General features: G+C 34.7%; 2 protein-coding genes across 2 annotated transcripts; one reads left to right on the top strand and one right to left on the bottom strand.

Moving 5' to 3' along the window:
* The first annotated feature begins 871 nt into the window (after window positions 1–871).
* LOC105622465 (choline transporter-like protein 1) lies at window positions 872–12,010 on the top strand. The gene is made up of 17 exons (XM_012203887.1): window positions 872–888; window positions 4,824–5,061; window positions 6,168–6,281; window positions 6,352–6,500; window positions 6,861–6,938; window positions 7,113–7,203; window positions 8,277–8,340; window positions 8,724–8,832; window positions 9,184–9,292; window positions 9,370–9,489; window positions 9,574–9,699; window positions 10,233–10,339; window positions 10,960–11,216; window positions 11,361–11,533; window positions 11,603–11,695; window positions 11,775–11,867; window positions 11,945–12,010. The coding sequence occupies exons 1-17, from the start codon at window positions 872–874 to the stop codon at window positions 12,008–12,010; spliced, it is 2,004 nt and encodes a 667-aa protein (XP_012059277.1).
* A 4,703-nt stretch (window positions 12,011–16,713) lies between these two features.
* On the bottom strand, window positions 16,714–21,774 carry LOC105619166 (serine/threonine kinase SAD-1). Its single transcript, XM_012200698.1, has 7 exons — window positions 21,580–21,774; window positions 20,696–20,848; window positions 20,061–20,307; window positions 19,513–19,864; window positions 19,260–19,388; window positions 19,015–19,120; window positions 16,714–18,849 (listed from the first exon to the last, which is right to left on the bottom strand). The coding sequence occupies exons 1-7, from the start codon at window positions 21,772–21,774 to the stop codon at window positions 16,714–16,716; spliced, it is 3,318 nt and encodes a 1,105-aa protein (XP_012056088.1).
* Window positions 21,775–24,686: the final 2,912 nt, after the last annotated feature.

Raw genomic sequence — 24,686 nt, 5'->3', positions numbered from 1 at the left:
TCTAAATACGTTTGCAAAATGAATATTATTCAGATAAATTATATCTTTATGCATAAAGATTGATCGGCCTCATTCGCTATTTGATTATTTGCTCCATTTCGAAGCGTTATACACGGCAGAGCGATTTAACTTTTAAGCCTAATATATCGTTAGTGGGCAAACGAGTTTCTTGCGCAATTCCGGAAGCGATAATTTTGCACCTACACGAGAATTCCGGGCATAGTTATGCGTTATTATTTCATTGAGATAGTTCATGAAAGTTGCAACGAGAAAAATTAGTACGGAAACCAGTATTGACTTTTAAAATCAATGAACGTATTGATTGTTCGGTGAGTACATGAATCAAGAAAGAAAAAGAAAGAGACTTATGAAGCAGCTGGCAATTAATATAGACACCATCTGTTAACGTACATCCATCTTCTAACGATTTCTACGTAAGATTATAAGGACATTAATCGTCAGAAGTTGTGTAACGAGATTAACAGTGATTTTGCGTACAAAAATTATAATAGAAAAAATTTTATTTTGTGGATCCAAATGATATTATTTATTGCAGTTCCTAGGAATGAGCCTTTAACCTGTATAATACATATTTAAATAGATATTCATAAATCAGGAATAATAATAATTGAATATAGGCAAATTAGTATCTAGAGTAGAGAAAAATTTGCAAAAAATCCCATTTTTTTATTATGATGAAATACAGCAGCAATATTATGGATTCGAAAATAAATTATTCAGATTTCTTCACATAGTTTTTAATAATGAAGATCTGCACAAGTATAAAACTTTGGAGACCTGCACAAATATAAAATTGTCGGAGAATAGAAACTAAAAATGTATCTGGAATGCTCTATCAATTCAGACAAGGATGAGTGACGAGATCAGGTATAAAGGGACATCAAGAAAATCGGGCCTTTTCGATTCTACTCAGTATTTCTCGCAAAACATCCCATCCAGATGTTCCTTTGGTTCATGAAATATTCTACAGAGTCTAGATATTTTTTTATATCAGAAGTTGAGCATTTCGAGTGCATCCTTTCTCAATATTCGTCTATCATTATCGTTGCTTAAATAATTCGAAACAATCTTTTTCATTCTTTTAGTGAATTTCAGACTGTATGACTTTTATTTATTTCTTAATCTTACATTTAATTTTTTGCTATGTTCGATTTGTAATATCAATAACTTTAAACTAACGTGATGGTTAGCACGCAACACCAAACGTACATGGAACATTTTCAAGGATATTGAGATGCAACTCATAGATATTGAATTATCTATTATTGTGTTTCAATAACAAGGTTGTCAGATAATGTATTATTACGATTATCTTCATCAGACTATATTGTATTATATGATAAAATAAGTTATCGTTGAAGAGAAACTGAGCATGGAGAGGGGATAAAGTTGTGAGAACCAATAGAGATGCGTTTATTCTGTCTGGTGCGTCGATCGTAGTTGGTCGGTTGCAGTGGGTTTCTTTTTCATGGTTTTCTTTGTGAAGTAAAACAGGTTAATTCGACTCGACAAGAAAAGGTGTGATGACGATTATTAGTTAAACCGAAGAATTAATTTATAGCATAAACTAAATTTATCTAAAGATTTATTGCTTCTTATTAAACTTAACTTAAACGAACTTAAAACGGTTACTTAATAAAATAACCTAAAATGATTACTTAATAAGCGTGTTAAATAATAATAATTATTAACGTGACGACTACAAGAAATAGATGTGTCAAATAATAATAGATAAAAGAAACATAATTGCTGTATAAGTGCTGTGAATGTTATTATATCATGTTCACGGATGTGCGTAAGCGTGACTCACGATTCTTCTTAATTCCTCACAGTATATAATTAGTCTAAGTAAGCCTTAATTCGTCGTTTAGTTGTTTTTGCATTGTCTCATACGATCTCTATTGCGAGCGTGTGAAAGACTTGTGGCGGTGCTATGTTCAATGTCTAAATCTCTCCCTCCCCCCCTCCCCTCTCTCTTTCTCTCTTATACTCTTTTTCTTTCGCATGTATCTTTCGTCCCACGCGCTGCTCGTGCTGGTAGACGAGATTATGTATCCAACTCACCGGCTTGTGAGAAGCGTTGGTTGATCCGCAAGAAAAATCCGTAACTTCGTACCTCGGAATTTTTCCATGGAATGCGTAGAACCCTCTCGAGCGTCTTTTCACCAAAGTTTCATTGAAAAGGTATACCGCCGCTTGATGCCCATAAGTTTTCGAGAAATACGTCTTTCATAACTTTACGGGAACTCCGTTGAAATCTACGGGCGATGCCTTTGGATACGCGAAAATAGATCCCAGGTTGGCAAGCCACCAGCGCGAAAATAATTTGCGATACCGGCTAATGGCGAAATTACCTTTATCGATGTTCTCTGATTATTATGAGAATATAATTTCATTGAGGCATGTAAGATAGCAGATACCGTTGGCAAACCGTATGTAATTCGTGCGACAAGCTGAGTAGTCTAATATTAGTTGAAATCCCGGCTAAACCTAAGTTAAATAGAAGAACGTCCGAAACTGCAAATCCGAAATGTCCCATATTGGATTACGTCGATTTGCTTTGTAAACATTTACAGCTTTTTGCACTTGCGGGCCGCGCAAGAAGTTATGCGGTAGCCGGTGAACCATCTGTTTTCATGACAAAAGTTATTTCAGAATAGCTAGGCTAGGAATTATTGTACTAAACACACACGTACAGTTGTATAGAAAAACGTTTATCTTATGTGCAATGAGAGCTTGATAGCAATTTAAAAAAAAGTAAAAAATGATTATACACTTGTAATTATACGATATGATATACTTTATGTGCACAAAAATCGCTTTTATTGTTGCGATAGAAGTAATCAATCACCGTGTAATTGCATTGTGAAATATAGGCGCATGTTATTTGATGATATATAAGTCGATATAATATTTGTCTGTACATTCTGTCTTTGTTACTCGTAAATGTTAAGAATGACGTTTGTATCCTAACTAAACATCCACCTATATTGTTTGGGTCGATTGTTATCATGTTTAGTCCTCTCTTTGAATGTACGAAACGTAGTTACGGACTATGTGTTCACAGGGCGATGCGCCTACTTTCGATATCGATCGGGTCAGGGAAGCGTTAATCCGTCTTACATCTATGTTCTAGGAGTATTCCCTATGACACGGTATATAGACACAGGAAGATAATTTGATTATCGCGATATTAAAGTTTGATTTTGACTGGAGCCGTGTCAATTTTTGATTGATGGCATCTTGCCGATGATCAATGAGATAAAATACTGCGAATAAAACTTTCGCTATATAATTCGCTATGTAATCGCTATATCTAAAGTAGTAGGAGTAAAAGTAGTACAAAAAGATCCGATACAAAAGAATTAATTAATACGTCTTTCGCAGAAATAATGATAAATAAATTTATATGTTATATTAAATTTATACAATATGTTAATATTATATATAAAGAAAATATAATATAAATTAATAATACGTATTATTTTATACAAACGTTAACATTGATATTTTAGATTATATGTATATTATATATTATTTCAAGTAAAATCATTATTTCACTTGAAATTTATTATAGCGTGAGCGTTACATTTACTGAAAGCGATCGATTTCAATTAAAAAAATCTTAAACAAGGTAGATTAATGGTTACAACTAAGGCAGGGAGTAATGATGTAATTGTAATGTCTTCGAGAGGCAATAGCCGTATCCATGTCATTCAACACTATATCGCGTAACTAAAGTTCCCTTTCGCCTCTGTATTGCCGTGGTAAAAACTTCTCCCGTGTTTCTTTCGTGACTGAAACATGGAAGTAACATTAACCTACTGCACTCAATATATATTCGTGTGACTTTTACGTGTGTATATCTTTAGTGATTGTGATAGATTTTCTGTTAGTATTAGTGAAGTTAGCCGTTTTACGTTAAATAAATCTTATATGCCACTTCCTACAGAACATCTATCTCATAATAGATAGTTAATAAATTTATAGTCCATAAAGATGCCAACTATAAATATTATTATTTAATGTTAATTACTTGGCTTGATAAAGAAATATGAGACTCATTACGTGTCATTCAAGTATCATGGTGTATGTATATAAAATTCTGTTTATACGTATTTCCGTTTATCATTTCAGTTTACTATTTCGTAATTTGACAGAAAGTAATCGTCAAAATGTTTATCTCTCATAAATTCATCAGAAAATTTGACGTATTTCAATCAACCTTCTCAAGTTCTACTTCTGAACAATTATGTTTCGCGTGTGTTACCATGGATGATGCGTGATTCTGATTGGCGTTGCGACAACAATATCCAAGCATGCAACTCTCTTCCCAAGTGTATTAATCGATCGATATCGACGTGACCCAGGTTTCGTTCAAGGAACGCGTCCCGGAAAACAGCGATCGCCATCGCATTGCATTCACATCAAAATTGTTTTAATACATTTTATGCACACGTTCTGCCACGTTCAAAATTGAGTCGTTAACTATCGAGAAAAAATTAAATTTGGAAATTTATGTCATTTTCAATATTCTCGGCTGTATCTTGATGATAATTCACAATCAATATAGCGATTTGTGTATTGGTATGTTTGCTTCAACAGGTTTCCAGTTCAGAAACATTATGTAACGCTACATATTTTTAATCTATAGTTTGAAGTATTTTAATATATTCCGGAATTTTAATATATACCGCGATAAAATCACTAATATCATACATAAAAAGCACGATTATCTTGCTCGTTGTCATGTATCTCGCGTGTATTGGAGTATAATTATGCAATGTTGATTATTTTTGCAGTTTCGATAAATATAGTGACAGGAGCGAATTAATAATCGTATCTTCAATTTGTGTTCTTAAAGCTGGCGCGTGTTCAGAAACGGTAGGCTTGTCAAAGGGCGATCAGAAGGAGGACGAGCACGATCGTTTGGAGGAGTCAGTAGCTCCAGTTAGTTTAGAGATGGGTTGCTGTGGTTGTGTGGACGAACCTTCGTCCAAAGTGGAGCCTTCGCCCAAAGTGGAACTTACGGACCCCACGGTAAACGTTTCCCCTATATGCTAGTTAAAAAAGGATCCGCATATTTATGAATGTAGCGTGCCTAAAAATGATAACATTCATAAAGTATTTATGTTTCTCAAACACGCAATTCAAACTAATTCATGGAAAGAAGAACATTTTGCTGGAATAAAAATTTGTGTCTAACTAAAAAATTCGGTAGATCTAGATCTGAAAAAATTTTGTTGGATTATCTAATTATCATAGGAAATACAAGCTTTACGAGCAATACTGCAAAAACTTTTGACATTCTAGCAATCAGTTTGAGCGTCCTACATAATTATTTTGATGATTCAACAAAATTATTTTCAGATTTGTCTAGTTAAATTTTTAGATATTTCAGCAAAACTTTTCAACGATTTTGCTGAAATATCATTTGTTTTATTCATTAAATTAATCAACCTAATTTTTTCGATAATAAATGTAATTGATTTGCAGCTATATCTTCAGAGAAAAAAATGGTTTTGCTGGAATATTTATAAATTCAACTAAATATACAAAATAATAATTTGAAAATAATAATTCTATTGGTCCATTAAAATAATTATATAGAAAGTTCAAGCTAGAAGTATGTTGCAAAAATTTTTATATATTCTAACAATCAACTTGAGTAATATTCTTGAAGCTTCCCCGGATGCTTTCTATATAAAGATTATGCGTTTTGCGGGTTTTCTCTGTGTTCAGATCCATTCTTGGAATGCCAATGTTTCGTTGGAATGGCCCGGAGGAACAGCTCAATATCAGGCTGCTTTTAGCCCTGATAAAGTGGACATGGCAGATTCACGAAATGTTGGCATTCCAAGAATGGATCTGGACACAGAGAAAACCCGCGAAACGCATAATCTTTAAAACAACATGAGTATCTTACATTATTTTGATGATCTAACAAAATGTTTAGATCTATAACTAGCTAAATTTTTAGATAACTTTAGCAAAACTATTTTTTCCATATTGATTAGTACGTTTATTTATTTCTTCAAAGTGTTTGATTTAAAATTTTTCATTTATAAACAGACTAAAGTCTTTTCAAAATCGGCTGTTTATTTATTTGAACAGCTTTAACATTGTATATAATTCTTCCTTTCTAGACGCCTGATAGTCAAAATTCGCCATCGAATTATTCAGAACAGGTATTCGTGAAAGACCGATCATGCACCGATTTTTTTGCTATAATCATCCTACTCGTGCTGGCGGGTGGTTTTGTAAGTAATATAATTTTTTTATCTGCGTTATAACGCCAATATGTTCTCTAAATGTAATTCACGCGTGCAGATCTTCATGATGACGAATGTGGTGAAGAAGGGTGACATATTCCGCATGGTAAATGGATACGATAATTGCGGAAATGTTTGTGGTCGTGTAACCTCGTACGAAAATGATCCGAAATTCAAGTGTAAGGGTGGTGATTACACCAACAAACCGTAAGTGCACCTTGAAGTATTTGTATTAAAATACTACAAATTTCCTTGCGATTCAGTCGTATAGCTCATGTAACAAAGGTGAGATTATATTAAAAATTTTATAATTTTCCTGAAATAAATTACATAAATTAAAGAAATTATTAAATAAAATAGTATATTAAATTAAAGACTGTATTGTAGCACAACCTATTCGAAAAAATTAATGCAGCTTAGAATCAATAAAAAGGCTAAAACATAATAAAATAAAATAATATTCAACTCTTGATATTGATTGTTTGTGCCATTTTATACTAAAAGATTTTGAGAATTGATCATATTGATCATTGTTTTCATTGATAATTTATATTCTGTGTCCATTAGGTACCTCGAGATTGATTTGGAAGTGACTGGAGTGAAAAAACGTACATGTGTGGAGAGCTGTGTACAGGACAAGACCAAGTTAGTAAAATTGAATCTCGTTAAATGTTTTGCGTTTCTGTTTGTGCTTTTCGCGTTAATCTAAATGAGAAACTGCTAGAGTAGCAATCGCAGAAAGTTTCATGTAGTAAATATAAACTTGATTTTTTCCGATTGTTTTTTTTCTAACATCAATTTCTGTTTCTCTGCTCGTAGAATATTATTCCTGAATCGCTGTATGAATAAGAAAGCGTCAGAAACTATCAGCTCCATAATAAGGACCCTTCGGTTAGAAAGTATTTACAATGTAAGTGATCTTATTTGTGAGTATATTTTCTGAGATTATCCCTTGTGTAAAAATTATTAACTAGCCTGTTATTTTGTTAGAATCTGATCTTGAATTAAAAAAAAACATGCACTATAATATTATTTTCTATTGGTATATATATCTTTCATTTTTACAATTTCTGTTCAAATCAATAATAAATAAATTTATATGTTATTTTACAACTGAGTAATGAAAATCTCAATGATCTGAGCTGGATCTTAGTAATTAAATAATATTTTCAATATGAATTTATATACATATCCAGTTCTGTAAATTGAACGCCGAAATTATTTTCTTAAAACGCAATCACCTGAGCCAAATACCTAAAATGTTTATTAGCATCAATATTATTAATTTCTTTTCAATTTAATTTATGATATTATCGTATTACTATATTTCAGTTCGACTTATAATTGCATTTCAAGAATGAAAATAATTTCATTGCGCAATTTACACAACTGCTGGATGTGTATATACATTTATATTTAGTGCTTAAATAATATTTAAGCACTAAGATCCAGCTTAGACTATTGAGGTTTTCATTACTCAGTCATATATTTACATTTGCGGTCTTAAGACACTTTGTTTAAATAGATTTTATTCCAATTTCCGGGAATTTCATGTCACCTTGTTCTTTGTTCTTTATAGCAGAAAAAAATCTAATTTTTTCCAACATTCGAAATAGTAAGAGAAAATCCATTCTAAAAAGAAAAATTATGTGTCGTACACTAAACTGGCCAATCATTTATTTTTAAAATAGTTCGGAAATAGTCTGTTTTAATTTGAACAATTTATGATGATTTAATAACATATTACATTTTAAATTAAGCTTCAAATTAAATTATCAAATGAAATTATCTCAAATTTCTTTCTTAGAATTTATTAATTTTTATATGTATAGCGTTGCGTCATGATATGTCTATTAAAATTTGAGATAAATAGATCAATTCATTTTAAGATATTCAAACACAATTTACAAGCAATATCGTGTGCAGTATCTTCTCAATTGGTTTAAATAAGTAATTAATCGGTAAAATATATTATTATTTCAGAACGCTGTTACTGATCTGGGAATCGCATGGCGTGAATTGATTTACCTTTTGCTTATAGCTTTAGGTAGATGTTCAGAAATAAATATCTATCATATGTTATTTTAATATTATATTATTTAAAACTTTCAATTTCTTGCTGTATGTATAATTTCTCCTCATTGTTTATCTGTTTATCTATATATATATATAAAAGCATTTATTAAATTCGATATGCCAAACAATTTGCAGAATGTAATTGGAATTTAAAAAAATAGTATTTTTTTTTACGTTAACAGAATAATCTTTTTATCTCATCGATAATTGATTCTTGCATATTAAATTTACAATTTTAAATTTACTTATATTATTTCTTCTCTCTCTCTCTCTCTCTCTCTCTCTCTCTCTCTCTTTCTCTCTCATCGCGACAAAACAGGAATTTTACGTGATTGATTACGACTGATTTTTCAGCACTTTCTCTCGGTATCCTGGTAGCCTTCCGCTATATGGTACAATATGTCATTTATGTCGTATTGATCGGCGCAGTTTTGGCTTGCATCGGTGGCACAACATACCTCTGGTAAAGAGAATTCTCTCAATTTTTAATAATTAAAACGATGTAGCAAAAGTCATATCTTAAATTTGTTTAATCTAAAAATTCCTACATGAGAATAGAATATCTATATAGAAAGAACAATTTTGCTGAAGGATTTAAAATTTTAGATAGATATAAATTTAAAAATAATTTTGTTTGACCATCAAAACAACTATGTAAATTCAAGCATGAGCGTTCTGCACGATTGTTTTCATGTTTCAACAAAATTATTTTTAGATGATATCTAGTTACATTTTTAAATAATTCAGTGAAATCGTTCTTGCCGTGTATTTATTATTTAAATTTAGTAAAATAAGTTTAATCTTTTATGCAAAGGCTAGCGTGGTACCGTGAAAAAAAGAGCGTGGAAAGACACGAAGTCTATCCGGAGGATTCCAGCGAGGAACCCTATTTTATCTACGCTATTATTATGTCTGTTGTTTCTGTAAGAAAAATCGTTATATCCAACGCTATGTTCATACAAATTTTGCGGATATATACGTATTAACATATATTCCGCAGGTGATTGTTCTTCTAGTGATTCTAGTGATGAGAAAAAGAATCGAGCTGGTTATGCAGCTTTTCCGAGAGGCGGGTAAAGCTGTGTATTCAATGCCGGCACTGCTATTTCAGCCGATTTACGTGAGCATATTTCCTTTCAGTTATACAAGTCCGGTTCATTTCATATTGAATGATCTCGCGAATATGGAAATTTTTTATTTTTAGACTTATCTGCTGATCGGGTCTACAGTAATAGCATGGGTCTATTGTATGCTATGGATAGAGAGCGCCGGTGATATTTACTTGAATAGGAAAAATCACATTCATTTCAAGAAAGATGCGTTGCTTATTGTAAGTGAGCATATTTTTTTATCTATTTATATAAATATATTTATATAAATATAATATTTATCAACTGTGATAAATATTATATTCTATAGAATAAATACATATTCATATTTTCAGTTATCAAGTGGGATCTGTTATCTAATAATGTTTTTGTGAATTTTGTACATTTTGCCTTAAGGATATATTATAAAATATAATAAAATAAAAAATTAAAAAGTTATAAATTTTTATATTGTATTTGAAATTGATACAAAATATTTGACGGCGATTTGAAGTTAGATCAAAAATTATTTTCGTAAGAAGTTGACATATTTATAAAAATAATTAAGATAAAAAGAGAAAATTTTTAAACTACAAAATTGTAATATTAAATCAATATAATCATAAATCAAGTACTGAAAATGTTAATATTATTTTTGATTCTGTATTATATATGTATTATATATGTATTATATATGTTTTTAATTGTTATTTAATTAATTTATTAAACTATATTTTATCTATGCTTATCTTTATAATAAATGGAATTAATTTAGGCAACAAGATGGTACAATCTATTTTTATTCTTCGTGGCGTGTGAATTCTATTTGGGTTGCCAGCATATGGTTGTTGCTTGCGCTGTTGCCCGATGGTTCTTTACAAGGTGAGATCTTTATTAGATATACGAAGTTAAATAGAAAAAATAGCGCAGTGAAAAGTTAATTAGTACGAAAAGTTTAATCTGTATGTAATCAGTTGATCAAATTATGAACAGAAAAATAAAATGAATATTTTTTTACATACTCGAAAATACTATTTGTCATACATATCTAGAAATTTTCACGAAGCGTTATTAGATTTCTTGCTAATGATCTTCTGTTTACAGTTACTGGTGTTTGACGTTAGAAGAAACACCGCTTATAAGCAGATAAAGCGGACTAAATATGTGCTTATTTAAATATTTTAAAAAAATTAACCCTAATAGCATAGATCTCCAAGGGATATTCCAAAGAACATTTAGAGGATATCTTTATATCCTAAGAACGTTCGAGTTCCTCGAATAAAGTATGTTATTAGGAAAGTCTTATTAATTATTGCGAAAATTATAAAATGATACAGATTTTTTTGATTAATTGTCAATTTACTTCGCTTTATCTGTTAATAAGCGGTTTTCTATCTAATGTCAAGCACGTTGTATACTTATAAAATACTTATAATACTTATAAAATATGTTATGCTTTTTCATAGTATTGTATGAATTTTGTAGAAGAATTCATTTTACAGGGATAAAAGACGTCTCTCTTTACCAGTGGCAAAAGGCTTCGGATATCTTATAAGATATCACTTGGGTACTGTGGCTTTCGGAGCTTTAATAATAGGTATTGTTAGAGTTATCAGAGCCATGATAGCTTTTGTCCAAAAGCATCTGAAACGGTATGACAACTCATGCGTGAAAGGAATTCTATGGTGTTGTCAATGTTGTCTTTGGTGTTTCGAATGCGCTTTAAAATTTCTCTCCAGAAATGCTTACATTGAAACAGGTAATTGCGACATTTTTATGATGATATAAATATTGATTTGACTTTTTCATTGCTGACACTTTTCTATTTTCTTGAATATGATAACAATTAAAAACAAAAATTAAAAATATTGATTAATGTACTAAAAAACGATATTTTTTTCAGCCATATACGGATGCAACTTTTGCACCGCTGGAAGGAAGGCGTTCCAGGCCTTGTCAAGCAACATTTTACGAGTAGCAGCGATTAACAGTGTCGGCGACTTCGTCCTTTTTTTGGGTAAAGTCCTCGTTGTCACTCTTACAATCGTTTCGGGGATATATTTGATGCAGGTACAGGTAAATTAATTACTATACTTATTTTTATATTTCAAGGGCTTTACTAACTTTAATTTTATCCCTTTGCAGAAAAAGGAGGGACTTAATCATCCTTGGATACCAATCACTCTCGCGGGGATATTCGCATTCCTGGTTTCGCATTGTTTCATATCAATCTATGAAGTAAGTGATATAAAAAATAAAAAAAATGTCAATGTTAAATAAATAATATAATCTTCATAGAAATGTTAATTTTTTGCAGATGATTATTGACACAATATTTATATGCTTCTGCGAGGATTGCGAGAAAAATGATGGCATCAACCGACCTTATTTTATGAGCCGTGGTTTGATGGTTTGTACTAGCTATAATAAATGCATTAACTTATTGTTTTTTAGTCATTTATATATAGACAAAACTCTTGTTTTCAGGAATTCGTGGAGAACAGCAAAAAAGCTTTAAGGCATCTGGAACAACAAAGTGCTGCAGTTACATAACAAGCGTTAAGAATAGATTTTTTTTTAATATATCATAGTTTTAAAAATTTGATATTCGGCCAGTGCAACAAGCGATAAACACACAATGTATATTGGAGTTTTTCATACAATGTTAACGAATGATATTATAATTATTTCGTGAGTTAAGTTTTTTGGACAGGTCTGTTGTAATATATAGATTTTTGAGAAATAATTGCAAGATGTACAGAAATAGCTGCCTTTCGTAGACGCATATACGCCTTTTTTTAGCAATACAACACAGTTATTATGAAGTTCTATACCAAGCGTGGTGCACACAATCGGTTGCTTCGATCAGTGGACTGACTTATAAGGAATGTTACGATTTTATTTTTGAAGTTCCTATTTCTAAAAATATTTTTATATAACGAGATAGTTTTTTTCTACATAAACTTAGACGCGACGTTCGCACAATTGCGAATACGCCGATTTGGCAACCTGAACTTAGACATGTAACTCTTTGTACCATGATTAGCGAACAAGTTAATTTATAAGACTTATTCTGCATTCTAGAATTCTACAGCATAAGTTTACATATTGTTATATTGTTACATATGTACTCGTTCTTTATATTTGATGTAAATATTTCTTTTTTATAAAGAAGTGCCTGTAATTGATAATTTTTCATTTTGATACAAATGCCATGTAAGATATAAATATACAGCTTTGGACATACGAATTATTTCAAAAGCGAAATATAAGATAAATATTCTATTGTATATTATCAACGCGAAGAAAACTTTCAAATAAAAAAGTTTGACATAATTTAATTACTGACGTGTCACTTACTTCTTTCTATCTTTTTCATAAAAAATAGAATGTCGGGAAAGGTAATACTGAAAAAAAAGAGGACGTGGGTGAAATACGAAAATCTAATGGGACAAATGTTAACTTTTAATTTCAGTTTATTTTGTCTGGGCACACAGTGCATGAACGCTCATGCTTGGCGGTTTACAGATCTCATGTTATGCTGGTTTAGCAAAGTGATGTGTCGTTAACACTGAGCTGGCAGTAAATCGGGGTGACAAGTCGGACACTACGAGGGATGACGGGAAGGACTTTGGTCTGTTCAGGCCAGATAGACGTTTAGAACGAGTGAAAAGAGTAGACCGTTTAGAAAATTCTCTCTCGTATTTACGGTGCAGCGCGTTCGAAACAGCGGTATTACTCGCTAAAATGGGGAGGATGAGCGACTAACACGAGCAGCGCAACAGCAAGAAGCCGGCAAGTTCGCAATAGAATCACATGCATTCAATGTGATACCTTAGTTTGCACTTAAGTTTCGCGAAATACATATACATATCGCATCTCAGGAAATCTAGTTCAATGAATCAGCGTTCCGTATTATAGCACGAAAATATCTCATTCTCTCTCTTTCTTTTACTTATCGATAGCTCTCCTAGGAGAAGTCGGTTTTCTCAGGATATAGGAAAATGCCAAAGAGTATGTACATGGAAGAGACATTTTGCTCTATTTGCAACTCCAGAATATACATTGTTCGAATTACACGAAAGACGCTTTCAATTTATTACATAAATATTATAGGACCGAGACAAATTGTACGTGACTTAGTGGTGCCTACGAGGAAATTCTTTTTGAGCTTCACGCTACATAGATAATTTCTCTTATTCGTCGATTACAGCAACAATCTTCGTCCAATTATTCGTAGCTGAGAAGATTCTCGTATCCTAAAGTCCTATCGTTCCCGAGATATTATTTTCATACCGAAGTAACGTTAATGCCCATGTGTACACCGCGATTGTTAGCTCCGAGTTTCGAAAGTAGCTCCCGAGTTGCTGAATATGCTACAATATAGGGTGAAAAAGATAAAATCGAATTGGATCCTTAAAATCAACGACTACACCGACACAAGGTACTTGGCTTTGTACGACTTTGTATTGCACTTTGTAGCTAGCGCAAACTTAGGTCTGTGAATCTTAATTATTATTTTTGGTCTCGTTTAGGTCATCGTCATCGTACGACGCGCAGGTAGCTGGTAATCGAGATATCGAAGTTATTGCAAAATTTTCAGTCTTTATCAAAAAAGTTACCATCGACACAATTGCAAACACAGTTGCCAACTTAAAAACGAAAACGGGGTAATAAAGGGATTTAACGAGCAGCGCGAAACGCGATAGTTGCCTTATAATATTAACATCATCCTACAATCATATATCATTTTCGAACTTATATTTTCTTATATCTTATATCGCTTTCAAATACATCATATGTGACATACGAGGGTACGGAAAGTTCTGAGCCTGACACAAAAATGATGCCACAAATCATCAAATTGTTGTATCAAACTGTTATAATATTAGACAAATTTGATCCTGTACAAAGCTATTGTTAAAATTTTAGACAGATACGTTTTAGTTTCTTTTGTTTCGCTCATGTAAAGCCATAAATTTTTTGTTCCATCATAACAATGCATCTATTTACATTTCTTCAATTTTAATCATAAAATTGCATGAATTGCATTTCAAGTTGATTCCGCAAGCATCGCATTCATCAGCCTCCTGATTTTTTCTTTTTCCGAATATGAAGAAATGGCTCGCAGGAAAAAGATTTGGCTGAAAATACTAAAGTAAGCGATGAAACTAATGCTTATTTTGAAGATTAGAAAAATCGTAAACGGCATAAAAAATTAGAATTATCATTGAAATAAATGTATTAAATTGAAAGGAGACTATGTTGAAAAATAAAAAACAATTTTGTCAAAAATGTGTTTTCTTTATCAGGCCGAAAATTTTCCAAACTATCCTTGTACATATAACGAAATGGGAGAGCTGATGAATAATGAACTCGTGAAATGAATTATCTCGGTAACTATCGAGCGTCCAGCACTCGATCGAGTGTGAAATTCATAAATTGACATAGAAATGCAATAAAAGGATCAGGATAGAAATGATCGGATGATATTATGAAGAAATGTTTATATCGCGACGAAAAGAAAAAAGTGAAATCTAATGAGTTCTCGCTACATCAATGAAAAATATACTTCTTATTTTATGATTGTAGCACGCACTTTTAAGTAGCGGATAGCATTCACGATAATGATGATGATAGAGAAACGATGACGATGACAGTGTCCATCCAGACGACCGTTAATATGTGGCGTAAACATCCGAGGAAACGAATGATCGAAGAACGTTGCGACGTGCTTAGCCGGCAAGCACGGTCAACAGATCTTGCACCTACTGTCCGCTGCCAATTATTTAGATCTACAAGAATGGATTGACAGATGACGATTATCGCCTTACTCTTAAGCTTCTAATATCTGCGCAGTACTTACATACTCGGTGGGCTTTACGTTGCGCACTGCTCAAGAACACTTCTATTCCCGCACCGGATTTAACGTATACAAATACCGCGGAACGAGTTTTTCTTCCTTAATCGTTTCTTTTCTTTCACTTAGACGCAATTCAGGCTACCGTTGTAGAACACTCGCATTTCTGTCCGATGTTAATTTATCTTTCAATATATATGTATATATAAATATAGTTATTATAGCCATCTCGAGACTCTGTTCATCTTAATAAGTTAGGAAGCTTTGTAAAGGCAATGATGTATCATTTAGAGGAAAAGAGAAAGATGAAGGGATCGCATTGAAGAAAAAGGAAAAATTGAAAGAAAAATGAAAGAAGGAAGACACTTTTCGCACTGCGTGACTCCGCATCGATTAACTGCAAATTTCAATCGTGGAATTACTTTACCATTTGCGATGCATTATGCATTACATCGTGCTAGGTTTTTGCATTATAAATATTTAGAGAGAATAGATGACGAAAGCAGCGATAATGATGATGACAATAATAATGATGATAATGACAATAGCATGAAGATGATCTCTCGCAATAATAATAATAGGGACTGTATAGTAGCAGTAATAGTAGTAATAGTAGCAGTAGTAGAGTAATGGTAGTAATAATAATATATATAGTAATAATAATATTATTAATATAATAATATAATAATCATCATCATAAACTCTGCAATATTTAATACATTGTTTGTTCACATGGACTAGATACAGCTCTCTCAGAACGATCGATAAATCGATACGCTCCATTTTCTTTTCTCTTATTGTTGTCTTGATCCCTGTGCTCTATAGACCAGCGGGGATATGATGTGATCAGTCAAATATGTTGATAGTAGACCAGAGTCACGTAATCTTTAATATTGTGATTAGCAATTACCACTCGCGCAAATATCAGTTGCGCGTTCTTAACTTAACATAACTTCGGCATCAGCGAGAAACAACAGATCATGTCTTTCTGGAAATATTAATTATCAATATTTTTTGCACTCCGAATTGCTTACAAAATGATTCCTTGAGAGATCTCGGTTCTGTACTTAGAAATTAATAACTATTGTTTTCTCTTTAAGATGTGTCAGAGATACAGCATCTATGCCATTTTGGTTTGCAGTTTAAAAAAAAAAAAGAAAAAGAAAAATATATACCTCAGATCTTTCAACCTATAAAAATATTTCTGTATCGACAAAAATAACTCACTAAAAATTAAAGTAGTATCGAAAAGAGATTGTCGCGAAAAAAATCTCGCGCGTATATGCCATCTAGCTACGCCACTGGCAGAAAACGGACCTGGCCTTTACCTACCCGCGTTCATACTTCTTTCATCTTGAATATCTAAGCGAGTTCTCTTTCAAGCGAAAGCGATTCATCAACAAAGGCTACAACACTTGGAAGCGTCTCCGAGGTGAATGTGGCACACGTTGGGCATGCCAGTGCAGCCCTTACCGACGATGTTCTCCTGCACTAGATGCGCGAGGCCTAAATTCTGATTTATATCGCCGTCGCTACCGCGATGCTGCTTTGTCGCGGCATCGCACCACTGACGACGTTCCCGCCACTTGTCCTCGACTAGCAGTACCGATTTAGGCGACGGCGGACTAACACGATCGCGAGTGATGCTACCGCACGAGCGAGCCTTGTAGAGGCGTCCCTTGCCAAAGATACCCGGCAGCGGTACGCAGAGCTTCTTGTGCACGGCGAAATAACGACTCAATAACCGAATCTTCCTGTTCTTACACTCGTTTCTCTTACACTCGTTGATCGAGCCATTACCACGATTCTCCTTATCGTTACAGGGCGCTTGACTCGCGCACTTGTGATCGCCACGACGTTCATCGCTGACGCTCTGACAATCATCCGATTGCCATTGACAGCTATTACTCTTTCCATCGGGACTGCGAGTGGATTTTGAGCTTTGCGATATCAAGGATTTCCCGGCGGTGAGTGACCAGCTCTGCAACAATTTCGCTCCGAGACCTTTTGCTTTTTGTACCGTACTGGTTGCTATTTGAGACATAGGTGGAACAACATTGTGCTGAGAAGCCGTGCTATTCTGCGATACCGATGACGCTGACGATGAGGAGACGTTCTGCGTGCCAATTGCAGTCGAATTGCGCGACACATGACAATGATTGTGACAAGATGAGGGTGCCTCGGCCTCCTGAACCTCGGTGATACGATTCAACGACTGGCTCTCACGCAATCGCGTCTCACCGGCTCTTCTCCTACCAGCGCGATGTCTCCTGCCAAACATTACCTGGTTCTCGGTGCATCGATGCCGTCCTCCTCCATTCGTTGTGCTCGTATTTGTCGTGTTAGTGCCACTGCCACTTTCGTTTCGATTGCTCTCGGTTGTCGGTGTATCCGTTGTCGTGTGTTCGCCATTGCTAACTCCGCTCCCTCCTCCACCAACTCCACCACGTCCGCCACCGCTTCCTCCTGGATCCTGCGAATCGCTCGAGTCGTCGTGACTATCGCGTCTCGGAGGTAAGGGTTTGCCCGTGGATGCACCGAGCTTGTGCGCCCTCTTTTTCCTACTCTCGCTGTCGTCGTCGCTGGCATCTGAACTCGAACAGGAGGTCGTGCGCGTCTTGTGGAACTTGCTTCTCCGTTGCTCATATGTTGTTCGCCTAACAACGCGGCATTTAGTTGTCGAATCCCCGCATTCCGTGGAGTTCATCGATGCTTGCGTGCCATCCCCGTCCTCCAGGATTTCATTGAGCGTAGGTTGTTTCGCAGAAGCACCGCTGGGTGACGGCATCGTCTTGTATTTAGGTGTTAACGTCACTTGATTATCACTAATCGGATGAAGAGGTATCGAGACGGTCGACGATTCATGTAGTGTTTTAGTAGCAGTCGTCATTGTCATCGTTGTAGATACATCGGACGGTTTTGAGGGAATCATTGATGAGGTCTCTGTGAGTGGCACACTAAATCGATGGTGTTGAGAACCCATTCTCCACTTATTTGCCGGTATCGGTCCGGTCGATTTTAGACACTCCGTTACCGATTTAGGTTTAGTTTCCGTAGTAGTGGCTTTTCTAGTTGTCCATCCGGACGATGGAGAGTTTGCGCCGCTCAATCGGTTCTTCAGATTTTCCTCGCACGTCATGGTAATCCGCGGAGTTATGGGCAGTTTCTCTAAGAGTACATTGCCCATTTGGACTTTGTCTGCTCCTTTTAGATGCATCGGCGATGACGTCTTATCCTTCTCGTTTTTCGAAATCTGCTTCAGTCTTTCTCCCCTATGCGATGATTCGGCAACGACGATATCCTCTTTTGGATGTCGTTGACTCAACACGGGCTTCGTGCTAGTATGTTTCTCTGGAAGCTGTGATAATCGCTCCTGTAGAATATGCGAGAGTTTTCCTTCGGAACGGGAACCACGACGATTAAGGGAATTTAGCGCCGAATTACTGCCATGTTCATCTCGGCCAGAGCATGAGGACACATCGTCCTCATCTTCTTCTTCTTGAACAATACTGCACTTGCGCGAACGTACGTTCTGTAATTAGAACAGTCATCTTTGTTTCCTCTGTGCGAGAAATATTGACATGTAAATACTAATACATGATTGGATGTAACATTAACATTTTATACAACACATAAAATGTTTGCCAAGACATCCGATAGTCGATATCTTTCTAAATGATGAACATGTACTACGTACCTGCGGTACGTCACCAGGTGTCCGTGGCACGCTTAATAGCGATTGGTTCATAGTACTCAAAGAATTCTCATCTGTGCGCAGATTTGTTGTCAGATCATCCTGCCGGCTGTATAAAATTAACAAGCATTGATATTAGTGATTTCATTAAAGACGGTATGCAGCATAAATATTTAGATTTAACATATCTTATAAGTGAATCACACATAGCAGCAATATTAATGGGTGATTCAGTATGTAAAACATACCTTGAGGAAACATCTAGAGCTTCTGGACGACTTTTCTGCATCTGTTCTTGTCGATGAGCGCGCAATTTCCTCTCAGCCAGCAAAAAATATGTCGCGGTGATGTGGTTGTATTCGTTCTTGTCGAGTGCGCTGTAAAAAGATTCATGATGAGAATTGCCAGTAAAACGTAGCGCCGAAGACGCATGCTTAAAATATACTAACACGCAAAAAGGCACGATCAAAATGGTCAAATCTCTTCCTAATGTCTACTCACTCCAATATCTCTTCCTTGGTGGCGATGTTACCGTTAACCATTTTGGTAATTATGTGATTGTGATGATCATCGGAGACTTGTTGACGTGATACGAGCGGTAGCGTCTCCATCGTATCTAAGTCGGAACCAATCGCTAACCACGGATCCGCAGCTATCTCCTCGAGGGACGCTCGGCCTTCGGGTTCTCGCACGAGCATTCTCGCGATCAGCCGCTTGCAACCGTCGGACACGTGCGACGGAATTGAATACTTGCAGTCCATAATCATCGTTAGCGTCTCACTGTCGTTCGCTTCTTGAAACGGCGCTTGACCGCACACTAACATGTATAGTATTACACCTAACGACCAAACATCTGCAACAAATTGAAATACAAACGTAGTCTATTGAAGCGAGTATAATTTCACTCTCTCGCTATATTATATTTTAAATAAGATTTTTTTTCTTTCAAATTTAGAGTCCAATGCTTCTTAGCAAAACTTTCGACGAAAGATGTAACTTTAATTCTAATTTGAGTCATATTTATCCTTAATTGCAATTAATAAGCTTACCTACTGCGGGGGCATCATAACTATCGCCTAAAAGTATCTCTGGAGCGGAGTACGCTAATGAACCGCACGAAGTCTCGAGCTTCTGACCAGGACAAAATCTATTGCTAAACCCAAAGTCCGTAAGCTTCACCGTTCCCAGCTTTTCGAAGAACACGACATTCTCGGGTTTCAAATCTCTGTGCACTACGTGTAAACGATGACAGTAAGATATGGCTCTAACTATCTGTCGAAAGTAAGTCCTGGCCACCTAAGGCGAAAATTCAAATATTATGATACGCGCAACTGCAAGTTGAAATATCCAATAATTTTTAAAAATTTCAGTCAATATATTATATTTAGTAAAAAAATGACAGTAAGAATTTCTATAAAATGATAGTAAGAATTTTTATACAATTAATATTTTTTATTATATTAATTCTGAATTTATAACATAAGAGAAATTTTTTTTAAAAGTTTGAAGATAATTTTCTGTATAATTTATATAAATTCTTTATATATATGATAAATTTGTAACAATTTATACCCAAGAAAATTCAGATTCAAAACTTTATATGAGAGCTAAACTTATATCCTACATCCATGTGGTAATTGTAAGCCGATGGCATAATAAAACAACAATGGCCATGCAACAATACCTCTTCGCTGAGGCCGCTGTCGTGGCGCATGATGTAATCGTAGAGGTCCCCGCCATCGCCAAGCTCTAGAATTAGGTATAGCTTGGTCTGCGTATCTATCACCTCGTATAATCGCACCACATTGGGATGCTGCACCAGCTTCATGCACCGCACCTGCGACACAGACGGACATGATGTACAGGCAGACAAAATTCATTTCGCTTGAACGAATTTAAATCCAGGGATCAACGATTCCGTCATCATTATCTCATCGATCTTATTGAGGTCCATCGCTATGAGATTTATCGTGCGATGCAACTACGCGAGACGATTCGATCACTGGTTATTATCGAACCAGCCATCAAAATAACATTACGCGAATCAGGATATCATCAATGACTCTATTATTTCCATTACAGGACATGAAACAGACAGAAGATAATACTGACGCGATTGTACAGTCGACGACACAACAGTGAGAAACAAATAATGATTAGAATGTCGTTAGTTTTATCTATCACACTTAAGTATAAATTCGGAACAAAAGATAAATTTGAAACAGTTTAGTTTTATGTCAGAAAGACATCAGAAAGCAAAGAAAAAGGCACAAAAAGATAATTTCAGATTTTTATAGGCTTTTCGTACATTCCAATCTTCTAATGTTTATTTAAATCACTTTAAGAGTGCGTTCCACTTAATGCTCACAATATTCGCGAGTATTATTTGTCCTCGTTTAAAAGTTGATAATAAGAATGAAATTGATTCAGTCAATGACTTCATGCATTGCGAGCGTTAAGTGGAACATACCCTTAGTAAAAGAACATTTCCTTCACATGTTTCCTTTAAAAATGGCAAAAGATCAAACTGGATGACTCGTCGAACTAGAGCATTTGCATTTCTCTCACCTCCTGGAAGAGATGAGCCCTCGAAACCTCATCGAGCTTACTCTTATCGATCACCTTCACTGCCACTTTCTCACCGGTGAAAACGTGTCGTGCCAGCTTTACCACGGCGAAGTGACCGCGGCCGAGAGTCTCCTCCAGATCGTAAAGACCGGCGATCTTGCCATCGTAATTGCTATATCCCACTCTTCGATTCATCTCGTGCCGCTGCAATGCAAAGTTCTTTTCGTATGCAGCAAATGATAAAGATGAAAAAGACATCTTACTCATCTAAAATAACTCATCTATTAAATCTGATTTACATACAATGAGAGAAAAATGTATTAAATTTTAATGAGTATTTGTTTGAAGTGTGTTGAACATGAGTGTCAGTTGAATATTTATTAAATTACATATATTTATTTGATACAAGAGTCATTAATTTGATTTAACTAATGTATTTTTTTATTTAGCAAATAATTATTTTCCATATATAAAAATAGTTATTTATTAAAATTTAGTATATTTCTCTCTCATTTTATAAAATTCGAATCATAAGAAGATGGTTTTCAATCTTTTATGAAAGTCATTTATCTTCCACTTTGTGATTTTCGCAAATTTAAGATCCTCGTAATATAAAATTACATATTGTACATTTTGAAACATTATTAAGCACCAAAATCCGCTTCAACGGAATGTAAATCTTTCTCTTGTTTTTTGTATTATTCATTTATCGATTCATTTTACTTATAATTAAATTTGAAAGGTTACCACGTTTTACAAATAAGTAGATAAGTAGATTACTTTGTCAAAATCAATTTGTGTTAACTAAACATTGAACTATGTTAACTAAATGAAATACATTAACTATTAGAATTCTTAAACTTTTTTTTTATTAGTTTTTTGAATAGTGTCCTGTATATTTCTATATGATAACATTGAATGAGTTTAAAATATCGAATTCTGATCGATCGTTTAGAAATGTTGACCGACAGTCGCGTAAGTACGACGGTCCATTCCGAGAAAGAGGTCACTATTATTTTTAGCGCTTAGTAGGAGCAATAATTAATCGCTTCGCCATCCATGGATGTGCGATCGGTAGCAGTAAAAAAAAAAAAGGTACACTCCGTAGAATGACAGGAGATACTATCGCTTTAGAAAAATACATAGAGAGAAGCTAATGGACCGAACACGATGCACATGCTAAATATAGTTATCCGACTCAAACTTTTACTCGCAAATGAATAAAGTAGTTAAGTCCAGAATGTATACAGAGTATACATAGAAATCGTGCATAATCCTCGATGAATTGATTTTTCCTCGATGATTAGAAACTCGAGTAACTGGAGCGCGAGAATCTGTTGTCCATCGATCGTATCGAGGCGCGACTCGGACAGGATCGGTTATCGCTCACTTTCCAAAGGATCGATGACCTTAAAAAAAATATGATAAACATGAGATCTCGCTTTAATCGCTTGTTCCGCTTTGTTAGTCTAAACGCAAAGATAACGTTAATGCAACCACGAGGCAAACAGTATGCGATCAAATTTAGCGCTAGATGGGAATAGGAGCCAATGTTGTGCTGCCGAGGGAACGCATTGTCTTTAGCGAAACGTAATTGCGAAACACGTCATGATGTACCGTGATGCGTCGAGGCTACATTGGATTTGTTAGCACAGTATCTCGCATTCCGCCCTTCCTCTTCTGCTTCTATTCTTATTAAATATATGTACGCCATACTTTCTGATTCTTTGTCTATATATTCATAAATATTTACTTTTCTTTTATGTATATTATTGCATTGTGTCTATCGTTGTCTTTTTTTCAAACTTGAAGAGATTCTTCTTCGGATAAATTAATTCTCTCTCTCTCTCTCTCTCTCTCTCTCTCTCTCTCTCTCTCTTTCTCTTTCTAAAACGCACAAAAATACAATTCAACGGCAAGTCGCGAAAATCTCGATCTACGACTACGATGTTCATGTCCTTTCCTTTGGGATTCACAAAGGAGTTTCTTGCCTTGCGGAACGCGCAGTCCCGTCGGGAGTTGCGAATCATTTCTTCGCCGTGCGTGCTCCGGATACTGGTAACGAGGATTACGAAGAACGCAAAAATAAACCTTCTCGAGCGACGCAGAGAAGGTACCAATAAGGAGGTGAACCGCTTCGACCAGCCTGCACGTCAAATTTTCTTCTCGGAAAACGCTATATCCGAAGATCCTTCAGCTCGACGAAAACAGATCAGATTAATACCTTAACGATCGAATCATCCGTGCTTGATGTGCAATTTATAGCAAATGCTGACGTAAGACTGACATTCACTCGCCGAGGTTTACGGCTTTTATTTCGCGCAAACGCGTCCATTGCCTATGTCGCGATATAAATAAGACGAGAGTATTCTCTCCCATTCTCGCCAGTGTTATTATTATCGACAAGCGTTCCCTGCACCATCGTTCATTGTTAAGATAATAAATTATCTTAGCTAATGTATTAATTCATTAAGGGAAAACGACGTCACGTGCCGATTTACGTGCCAAATATCGAAAAATTCACCTATTATTAACAAATGTCATACGATGAGATAATTCTATGATCGATGGCGTATCCTTCGGAAACGGATTCAATTAAAATAAATCATGGCTCGATCATCATATCGATGCGTTTAATTCTTTTTGCCATTACATGGGAAATTAATCGCTGTTACGCAATCATAATTGATGTCATTTACGACATCGTGAAGTAATGCAATTACTGACACCGACCAAATAAAAATTCCACGAGCTTTGGACTTGCGTAAAGTGTAATTAATAAACGAATGCGATTAACAATTTGACTAATATGAATACCCTAATTTTACGTCCATAAACTGTTAAATGCTTGCAATAATCTAAATAATTAATATTAGAATTTTTTTACATCAGGGATTCCTAAATTTTTGTTTGCAACACTTTAGAGGATTATGCTAGGGAAAATATAAATATTTACACAAAATGACAGAAATAATAGAAAAATACTTTATAAAAAGAAGACAAGAAAAATGTTACGTCAATAACGCAATGTGAAGCTCGAAATATTACAAAAATGTGATATATATATATATATATATATATATATATATATATATATATATATAGTA

The sequence above is a fragment of the Atta cephalotes genome (genome assembly GCF_000143395.1).
Source record: "Atta cephalotes unplaced genomic scaffold scaffold00002, whole genome shotgun sequence".
Taxonomy (NCBI): Eukaryota; Metazoa; Arthropoda; class Insecta; order Hymenoptera; family Formicidae; genus Atta; species Atta cephalotes.
This window is presented reverse-complemented; position numbering and strand designations above follow the sequence as displayed.

What these genes read in the sequence shown, in the direction of transcription:
- LOC105619166 (XM_012200698.1), bottom strand. Translation starts at nt 21,774, where the DNA reads ATGAATCGAAGAGTGGGATATAGCAATTACGATGGCAAGATCGCCGGT. An exon ending in ACAGCGGCCTCAGCGAAGAG is followed by an intron (nt 20,308 to 20,695) that starts GTATTGTTGCAT and finishes TTTTCGCCTTAG; the next exon opens with GTGGCCAGGACTTACTTTCG. An exon ending in ACCAAGGAAGAGATATTGGA is followed by an intron (nt 19,389 to 19,512) that starts GTGAGTAGACAT and finishes ATCTTTTTACAG; the next exon opens with CGCACTCGACAAGAACGAAT.
- LOC105622465 (XM_012203887.1), top strand. An exon ending in TCGTGCTGGCGGGTGGTTTT is followed by an intron (nt 6,282 to 6,351) that starts GTAAGTAATATA and finishes TCACGCGTGCAG; the next exon opens with ATCTTCATGATGACGAATGT. An exon ending in TATATTTGATGCAGGTACAG is followed by an intron (nt 11,534 to 11,602) that starts GTAAATTAATTA and finishes ATCCCTTTGCAG; the next exon opens with AAAAAGGAGGGACTTAATCA.